This window comes from Oncorhynchus clarkii, chromosome 28 (genome assembly GCF_045791955.1).
Source record: "Oncorhynchus clarkii lewisi isolate Uvic-CL-2024 chromosome 28, UVic_Ocla_1.0, whole genome shotgun sequence".
In the NCBI taxonomy this organism is placed as follows: Eukaryota; Metazoa; Chordata; class Actinopteri; order Salmoniformes; family Salmonidae; genus Oncorhynchus; species Oncorhynchus clarkii.
Window position 1 is genome coordinate 39,884,310 of NC_092174.1, and position 10,000 is coordinate 39,894,309.

Consider the following 10,000-nt stretch of genomic DNA (forward strand, 5'->3'; position numbering starts at 1 on the left):
CCAAACAGATAAGGGACCAGACCAGCACCAAACAGATAAGGGACCAGACTAGCACCAAACAGATAAGGGACCAGACTAGCAACTAACTGACAAGGGACCAGACTAGCACCAAATAGATAAGGGACCAGACTAGCACCTAACAGATAAGAGACCAGACTAGCACCTAACTGATAAGGGACCAGACTAGCACCAAATAGATAAGGGACCAGACTAGCACCTAACGGATAAGGGACCAGACTAGCACCAAACTGATAAGGGACCAGACCAGCACCAAACTGATAAGGGACCAGACTAGCACCAAATAGATAAGGGACCAGACTAGCACCTAACAGATAAGAGACCAGACTAGCACCTAACTGATAAGGGACCAGACTAGCACCAAATAGATAAGGGACCAGACTAGCACCTAACGGATAAGGGACCAGACTAGCACCAAACTTATAAGGGACCAGACCAGCACCAAACTGATAAGGGACCAGACTAGCACCAAATAGATAAGGGACCAGACTAGCACCAAATAGATAAGGGACCAGACTAGCACCTAACGGATAAAGGACCAGACTAGCACCAAACTGATAAGGGACCAGACTAGCACCTAACAGATAAGGGACCAGACCAGCACCAAACTGATAATGGACCAGACTAACACCTAACAGATAAGGGACCAGACCAGCGCCAAACTGATAAGGGACCAGACTAGCACCAAACTGATGAGGGACCAGACCAGCACCTAACAGATAAGGGACCAGACTAGCACCTAACTGATAAGGGACCAGACCAGCACCAAACAGATAAGGGACCAGACCAGCACCAAACAGATAAGGGACCAGACTAGCACCAAACAGATAAGGGACCAGACTAGCAACTAACTGACAAGGGACCAGACTAGCACCAAATAGATAAGGGACCAGACTAGCACCTAACAGATAAGAGACCAGACTAGCACCTAACTGATAAGGGACCAGACTAGCACCAAATAGATAAGGGACCAGACTAGCACCTAACGGATAAGGGACCAGACTAGCACCAAACTGATAAGGGACCAGACCAGCACCAAACTGATAAGGGACCAGACTAGCACCAAATAGATAAGGGACCAGACTAGCACCTAACAGATAAGAGACCAGACTAGCACCTAACTGATAAGGGACCAGACTAGCACCAAATAGATAAGGGACCAGACTAGCACCTAACGGATAAGGGACCAGACTAGCACCAAACTTATAAGGGACCAGACCAGCACCAAACTGATAAGGGACCAGACTAGCACCAAATAGATAAGGGACCAGACTAGCACCAAATAGATAAGGGACCAGACTAGCACCTAACGGATAAGGGACCAGACTAGCACCTAACAGATAAGGGACCAGACCAGCACCAAACTGATAATGGACCAGACTAACACCTAACAGATAAGGGACCAGACCAGCGCCAAACTGATAAGGGACCAGACTAGCACCTAACTGATAAGGGACCAGACTAGCACCAAATAGATAAGGGACCAGACTAGCACCTAACAGATAAAAGACCAGACTAGCACCTAACTGATAAGGGACCAGACTAGCACCAAATAGATAAGGGACCAGACTAGCACCTAACGGATAAGGGACCAGACTAGCACCAAACTGATAAGGGACCAGGCCAGCACCAAACTGATAAGGGACCAGACCAGCACCTAACTGATAAGGGACCAGACCAGCACCAAACTGATAAGGGACCAGACTAGCACCAAACTGATAAGGGACCAGACCAGCACCAAACTGATAAGGGACCAGACCAGCACCTAACTGATAAGGGACCAGACTAGCACAAACTGATAAGGGACCAGACCAGCACCAAACAGATAAGGGACCAGACCAGCACCTAACTGATGAGTGACCAGACTAGCACCAATCAGATAAGGGACCAGACCAGCACCAAACAGGGAATAGGGGTGCCATCTCGCTGTCACGTGTGTCAAAACGTGCTTGTGCTAAATTTAACTTTGAATAGTGACCTGGCTGTGACAGTACATTTAAGGAAGTCAGATTATTCTGCTGTTCTTTCACAGGATGATCACAAGATATCATTGGACGATCTGGGAAGACGCTACGGAGTCGACCTGGCTCGGGTAACAAGCACGCACGTACACGCACCCATGCACACACACTCACACACTCACACACACACACACACACACACACTCAGAGCTGCTTTCTCTTCCTTCTGCTCTGCTATTTAATAACACTAGTCTCCCAGGCCTGATCTAATCTCCACATAGCTATTGCCTCTGTCCTCGCTACACACACACAACTGTTACTTTGGTCCATGGTGGTCCAAATTGAGTCCACAGGGTTCTCATCCCTGTCCCACATGTGAACGCAGCCAAGGGATCTTTATTAGTTGTGTTCAGTGGTATTATAGTGAATATCAGTGAAGTAACAGAGGTCTGTATATCACATCTTTAATCCTACTGACCTTATCTCACACAGAACCACAATGTTGTTCAGTGGCCATATTGGAAATGGACGCCAGAGACAAAATCAATGATGGCACTAGAGTAAAAAATACTTCTTTAGACATGTCATAGTTGTGATGTGAAATGTGGTGCTTCTATCACAAAGGGCAACTACAAATTAAAAAACTGATTCTGTTGTTGTGAACTGTATCGTCTCCGTAGTGATTCTGCTGTTGTGAACTGTATCGTCTCCGTAGTGATTCTGCTGTTGTGAACTGTACCGTCTCCGTAGTGATTCTGCTGTTGTGAACTGTACCGTCTCCGTAGTGATTCTGTTGTTGTGAACTGTACCGTCTCCGTAGTGATTCTGCTGTTGTGAACTGTACCGTCTCCGTAGTGATTCTGCTGTTGTGAACTGTACCGTCTCCGTAGTGATTCTGTTGTTGTGAACTGTACCGTCTCCGTAGTGATTCTGCTGTTGTGAACTGTACCGTCTCCGTAGTGATTCTGCTGTTGTGAACTGTACCGTCTCCGTAGTGATTCTGCTGTTGTGAACTGTACCGTCTCCGTAGTGATTCTGCTGTTGTGAACTGTACCGTCTCCGTAGTGATTCTGCTGTTGTGAACTGTACCGTCTCCGTAGTGATTCTGCTGTTGTGAACTGTACCGTCTCCGTAGTGATTCTGCTGTTGTGAACTGTACCGTCTCCGTAGTGATTCTGCTGTTGTGAACTGTACCGTCTCCGTAGTGATTCTGCTGTTGTGAACTGTACCGTCTCCGTAGTGATTCTGCTGTTGTGAACTGTACCGTCTCCGTAGTGATTCTGTTGTTGTGAACTGTACCGTCTCCGTAGTGATTCTGCTGTTGTGAACTGTACCGTCTCCGTAGTGATTCTGTTTGTTGTGAACTGTACCGTCTCCGTAGTGATTCTGCTGTTGTGAACTGTACCGTCTCCGTAGTGATTCTGCTGTTGTGAACTGTACCGTCTCCGTAGTGATTCTGTTGTTGTGAACTGTACCGTCTCCGTAGTGATTCTGTTTGTTGTGAATTGTACCGTCTCCGTAGTGATTCTGTTGTTGTGAACTGTACCGTCTCCGTAGTGATTCTGTTGTTGTGAACTGTACCGTCTCCGTAGTGATTCTGCTGTTGTGAACTGTACCGTCTCCGTAGTGATTCTGTTGTTGTGAACTGTACCGTCTCCGTAGTGATTCTGTTTGTTGTGAATTGTACCGTCTCCGTAGTGATTCTGTTGTTGTGAACTGTACCGTCTCCGTAGTGATTCTGTTGTTGTGAACTGTACCGTCTCCGTAGTGATTCTGTTTGTTGTGAATTGTACCGTCTCCGTAGTGATTCTGTTGTTGTGAATTGTACCGTCTCCGTAGTGATTCTGTTGTTGTGAACTGTACCGTCTCCGTAGTGATTCTGCTGTTGTGAACTGTACCGTCTCCGTAGTGATTCTGTTGTTGTGAACTGTACCGTCTCCGTAGTGATTCTGTTGTTGTGAACTGTACCGTCTCCGTAGTGATTCTGTTTGTTGTGAATTGTACCGTCTCCGTAGTGATTCTGTTGTTGTGAACTGTACCGTCTCCGTAGTGATTCTGTTGTTGTGAATTGTACCGTCTCCGTAGTGATTCTGTTGTTGTGAATTGTACCGTCTCCGTAGTGATTCTGTTGTTGTGAATTGTACCGTCTCCGTAGTGATTCTGTTGTTGTGAATTGTACCGTCTCCGTAGTGATTCTGTTTGTTGTGAATTGTACCGTCTCCGTAGTGATTCTGTTGTTGTGAACTGTACCGTCTCCGTAGTGATTCTGTTGTTGTGAATTGTACCGTCTCCGTAGTGATTCTGTTGTTGTGAATTGTACCGTCTCCGTAGTGATTCTGTTGTTGTGAATTGTACCGTCTCCGTAGTGATTCTGTTTGTTGTGAATTGTACCGTCTCCGTAGTGATTCTGTTGTTGTGAACTGTACCGTCTCCGTAGTGATTCTGTTGTTGTGAATTGTACCGTCTCCGTAGTGATTCTGTTGTTGTGAATTGTACCGTCTCCGTAGTGATTCTGTTTGTTGTGAATTGTACCGTCTCCGTAGTGATTCTGTTGTTGTGAATTGTACAGTCTCCGTAGTGATTCTGTTGTTGTGAATTGTACCGTCTCCGTAGTGATTCTGTTGTTGTGAATTGTATCGTCTCCGTAGTGATTCTGTTGTTGTGAATTGTACCGTCTCCGTAGTGATTCTGTTGTTGTGAATTGTACCGTCTCCATAGTGATGGTGTGTCTATTGACTTATTCCTTGACGGACGGTACTTGTGTTCCAGGGTCTGACCAATGCCAAGGCTCTGGAGGTGCTGGCCAGGGAGGGGCCCAACGTGTTGACTCCTCCTCCCACCACCCCAGAGTGGGTGAAGTTCTGCCGTCAGCTGTTCGGGGGTTTCTCCTTGCTCCTCTGGATCGGTGCCATCCTCTGCTTCCTGGCCTACAGTATTCAGGTGGCCACAGAGGACGAGCCAGCCAATGACAACGTAAGAACCACCACAAGGCTCGACAACATAACATCTGTTCACTACACCATAACACTCCAGTCATTTGCACAGCCATGGTCCTTTGATCCCATTCGGTGGCTATCAATCACTCCAGATTCCCTACAGTACAGCAGTCTATACACTACAACCCTTCTTTGCATTTAACATGGTCTATCTGCCAGACTATGGTACGTTATATGTTCATGTTACATTTGTCAGTTACTAGCCTGAGTCCCAGATCTGTGTGTGCTCTGGCCTTTTGTAATGGGACTGAGTGACAAGGAGATGGTATGATATTGCACAAACAGACTGGCACTCAGGCTATATAGTCACAGACGGGCACTCAGGCTATATAGTCACAGTACAGTTATTAGCGAACACTGTCTATTGTAATCAGTGCACACCTGACTGCAAACGTATTACATGCTACATACTACAAACAATCATCGTCATCATGTCACGCCCTGACCATAGAAAGATGTTTATTCTCTTTGTTGGTTGGGGTGTGATAGTGACTAGCGTGGGTCATCTCGGTTTTTTGTATGTCTATGTTGGCCTGATATGGTTCCCAATCAGAGACAGCTGTTTATCGTTGTCTCTGATTGGGGATCATATTTAGATAGCCATTTCCTCATTTGTGTTTTGGGATCTTGTCTACATTGAGTTGCCTGAGTGTACACCAGTAGCGTCACGTTTCGTTTCTGCGTTTTTGTTTTGTTTTGGTGAGTTTCAGTTTATTCAAATATGTGGAACTCTATTCACGCTGCGCCTTGGCCTCATCATTGGTCTCATCTTGGTCTCATCATTGGTCTCTTCATTGGTCTCATCATTGGTCTCATCATTGGTCTCATCATTGGTCTCACCATGGTCTCATCATTGGTCTCACCTTGGTCTCATCATTGGTCTCACCTTGGTCTCATCATTGGTCTCATCATTGGTCTCATCATTGGTCTCATCATTGGTCTCACTTTGGTCTCATCATTGGTCTCACATTGGTCTCATCATTGGTCTCATCATTGGTCTCACCTTGGTCTCATCATTGGTCTCATCATTGGTCTCATCATTGGTCTCACCTTGGTCTCATCATTGGTGTCATCATTGGTCTCACCTTGGTCTCATCATTGGTCTCATCATTGGTCTCACCTTGGTCTCATCATTGGTCTCATCATTGGTCTCACCTTGGTCTCATCATTGGTCTCATCATTGGTCTCACCTTGGTCTCACTATTGGTCTCACCTTGGTCTCATCATTGGTCTCACCATTGGTCTCACCTTGGTCTTATCATTGGTCTCACCTTGGTCTCATCATTGGTCTCACCTTTGTCTCACCTTGGTCTCATAATTGGTCTCATCATTGGTCTCATCATTACGACGAACGTGACACATCATCAACATCAACTTCACTTCACAGACTAATATGTTGTTATTATGTCATATACTGTGTAGTGCAAATACACTATACATAAAAAAAATGTTGCACGCATGACTGTACAACCCTAATTCAAAGCGATTTAAACTATATTACTAGAATCTTTTTTGTCTTTTTATTTATTTATTTAAATTGTACCCCTTTTTCTCCCCAATTTCATGGTATCCAATTGTTTAGTAGCTACTATCTTGTCTCATCGCTACAACTCCCGTACGGGCTCGGGAGAGACGAAGGTTGAAAGTCACGCGTCCTCCGATACACAACCCAACCAAGCCGCACTGCTTCTTAACACAGCGCCAACCAACCCGGAAGCCAGCCGCACCAATGTGTCGGAGGAAACACCGTGCACCTGGCAACCTTGGTTAGCGCACACTGCGCCCGGCCCACCAAAGAAGTTGCTGGTGCGCGATGAGACAAACCCTCCCTAACCCGGACGACGCTAGGCCAATTGTGCGTCGCCACACGGACCTCCCGGTCGCGGCCGGTTACGACAGAGCCTGGGCGCGCCCTTAACCACTGCGCCACCCGGGAGGCCCATTACTAGAATCTTTTGACGTTTACCAGTAAACTATCAGAATTTTGGTAACTTTCACTTTTTTATTTTATCAGATGACATCTAGTGGTATTTTGGGGTACTTCAGATTATTACAGATTATTACAGATGTCTATAATTAACTCTGTCCCTCTGTGTGGCCGTTTCACATGTCAAATATAACAAATATAACAAATAATACTTAGAAGATAATAACCTTTGTCTGCTCCTGTTCTCTCTCTCTCTACTTCCCCCTCTCTGTCTCTACATCCCTTCTCTCTCTGTACCTCACCCCCTCTCTACCTCCCCCTTTCTCTCTCTCTTTACCTCCCATCTCTCTTTCTCTACCCCCCCCTCTCTCAATTCAATTCAATTTCAACTAAATTTAAGGGCTTTATTGGCCTGGGAAACACACATGTTATCATTGCCAAAGCAAGTGAAGTAGATAATATATACAAGTGAAATAAACAATAAAAATGAACAGTAAACATTACACTCACAAAAGTTCCAAAAGAATAAAGACATTTCACATGTCATATTATGTATATATACAGTGTTGTAACGATGTGCAAATAGTTATAGTACCAAAGGGAAAATAAATAAACATAAATATGGGTTATATTTACAATGGTGTTTGTATGATGATGTTCACTGGTTGCCCTTTTCTTGTGGCAACAGGTCACAAATCTTGCTGATGTGATGGCACACTGTGGAATTTCACCCAGTAGATATGGGAGTTTATCAAAATTGGGTTTGTTTTTGAATTCTTTGTGGATCTGTGTAATCTGAGGGAAATATGTGTCTCTAAAATGGTCATACATTTGGCAGGAGGTTAGGAAGTGCAGCTCAGTTTCCACCTCATTTTGTGGGCAGTGTGCACATAGCCTGTCTTCTCTTGAGAGCCAGGTCTGCCTACGGTGACCTTTCTCAATAGCAAGGCTATGCTAACTGAATCTGTACATAGTCAAAGATTTCCTTAAGTTTGGGTCAGTCACAGTGGTCAAGTATTCTTCACTGTGTACTCTCGGTTTAGGGCCAAATAGCGTTACAGTTTGCTCTGTTTTTAAGTAAATTATTTTCAATATGCCAAGTAATTGTCTTTTTGCTTTCTCATGATTTTGTTGGGTCTAATTGTGTTGCTGTCCTGAGGCTCTGTGGTGTCTGATTGTGTTTGTGAACAGCATTAGGTCCAGCATGACTTTGTTATGGAAGGTTTGGGAATCTCTTCCTTTTAGATGGTTGAAGAATTGAACGTCTCTTTTCTGGATTTTGATAATTAGTGGGTATCGGCCTAATTATGCTCTTTATGCATTACTTGTTGTTTTACGTTGTACACAGAAGATATTTTTGCAGAATTCTGCATGCAGAGTTTCAATTTGGTGTTTGTCATATTTTGTGAATTCTTGGTTGGTGAGCGGACTACAGACCTCACAACCATAAAGGGCAATGGGTTCTATAACTGATTCAAGTATTTTTAGCCAGATCCTAATTGGTATGTCAAATTTTTTGTTCCTTTTGATGGCATAGAAGGCCCTTCTTGCCTTGTCTCTCAGCTCGTTCACAGCTTTGTGGAAGTTATCTGTGGTGCTGATGTTTAGGGTGAGGCATGCATAGTTTTTAGTGTGCTCTAGGTCTGCCAGGGCCCAGGTCTGACAGAATCTGTGCATAAGATCTAGGTGCTGCTGCAGGCCCTCAATGGTTGGGGACAGAAGCACCAGATCATTAGCAAACAGTAGACATTTAAATTCAGATTTTAGTAGGGTGAGGCCAGTTGCTGCAGACTTTTCTAGTGCCTTTGCTAATTCGTTGATATATATATATGTTGAAAAGGGAGGAGCTTAAGCTGCATCTCTGTCTCACCCCCTGGGCCTGTGGAAAGAAATGTGTATGTTTTTTGCCAATTTTAACCGCACTCTTGTTGTTTGTGTACATGGATTTTATAATGTTGTATGTTGTTCCACCGACATCACTTTCCATCAATTTGTACAGCAGACCCTCATGTCATATTGAGCCAAAAGCTTTTTTGAAATCAACAAAGCATGAGAAGACTTTGCCTTTGTTTTGGTTTGTTTGTTTGTCAATTAGGGTGTGCAGGGTGAATATGTGGTCTGTCGTATGGTAATTTGCTATAAAGCCAATTTGACATTTGCTCAGTACGTTGTTTTCCCTGAGTAAATGTACCAGTCTGCTGTTAATGATAATACAGAGGAATTTCCCAAGGTTGATGTTGACGCATATCCCACAGTATATATTGCGGTCAAATTTATCTCCACTTTTGTGGTTTGGATTTTGTGGTCTGTATATTTTGTAATTTCATTGAGGATACCATCAACACCACAAGCCTTTTAAAGTTGGAGGTTTTGTATTTTGTCCCGTATTCCTAGTAGTGGGTTCTGGTGGTCTTCAATAGTTGATTCTAAGATTTGCATTTGATCATGTATATGTTTTTGCTGTTTGTTCTTTGTTATAGGGACAAAAAGATTGGAGGAGTGGTTTACCCACACATCTCCATTTTGGATAGATAATTCTTCGTGCTGTTGTTTATTTAGTGTTTTCCAATTTTCCCAAAAGTGGTTTGAGTCTATGGATCCAATTACATTGAGCTGATTTCTGACATGCTGTTCCTTCTTTTTCCATGGTGTATTTCTGTATTGTTTTAGTGATTCACCATAGTGAAGGTGTAGGTTTACTGGGTCTCTATATTTTTGCTTGGATAGGTTTCTCAATTTCTTTATTCGGTTTTTGCATTCTTCATCAAACCATTTGTCATTGTTGTTCATTTTCTTTGGTTTTCTGTTTGAAATGTTTAGATTTGACAGGGAAGCTGAGAGGTCAAATATACTGTTTAGATTTTCTACTGCCAAGTTTACACCTTCACTATTACAGTGAAATGTTTTGTCCAGGAAGTTGTCTTTAAGGGATTTAATGTGTTGTTGCCTAATTGTTTTTTGGTAGGTTTCCACACTACTTTCCTTCCATCTATAGCATTTCTTAATATTATTCAGATCCTTTGATTTGATGCCTCTTGATTGAGTATTGCTCTGTTCAAGTAAACTGTGATTTTGCTGTAATCTGATAGGGGTGTCAG

At 43.8% G+C, this 10,000-nt stretch overlaps 1 protein-coding gene across 1 annotated transcript in view; it reads left to right on the forward strand.

Annotated features, from left to right (window-relative positions):
- Window positions 1-10,000, forward strand: part of LOC139386633 (ATPase Na+/K+ transporting subunit alpha 2a) — a 38,319-nt gene that overhangs the window by 3,481 nt on the left and 24,838 nt on the right. The window contains exons 3-4 of the mRNA XM_071132375.1: window positions 2,051-2,110; window positions 4,749-4,952. Of these exons, the coding sequence (XP_070988476.1) occupies window positions 2,051-2,110; window positions 4,749-4,952 (264 nt within the window). The remainder of the gene's footprint in view (window positions 1-2,050; window positions 2,111-4,748; window positions 4,953-10,000) is intronic.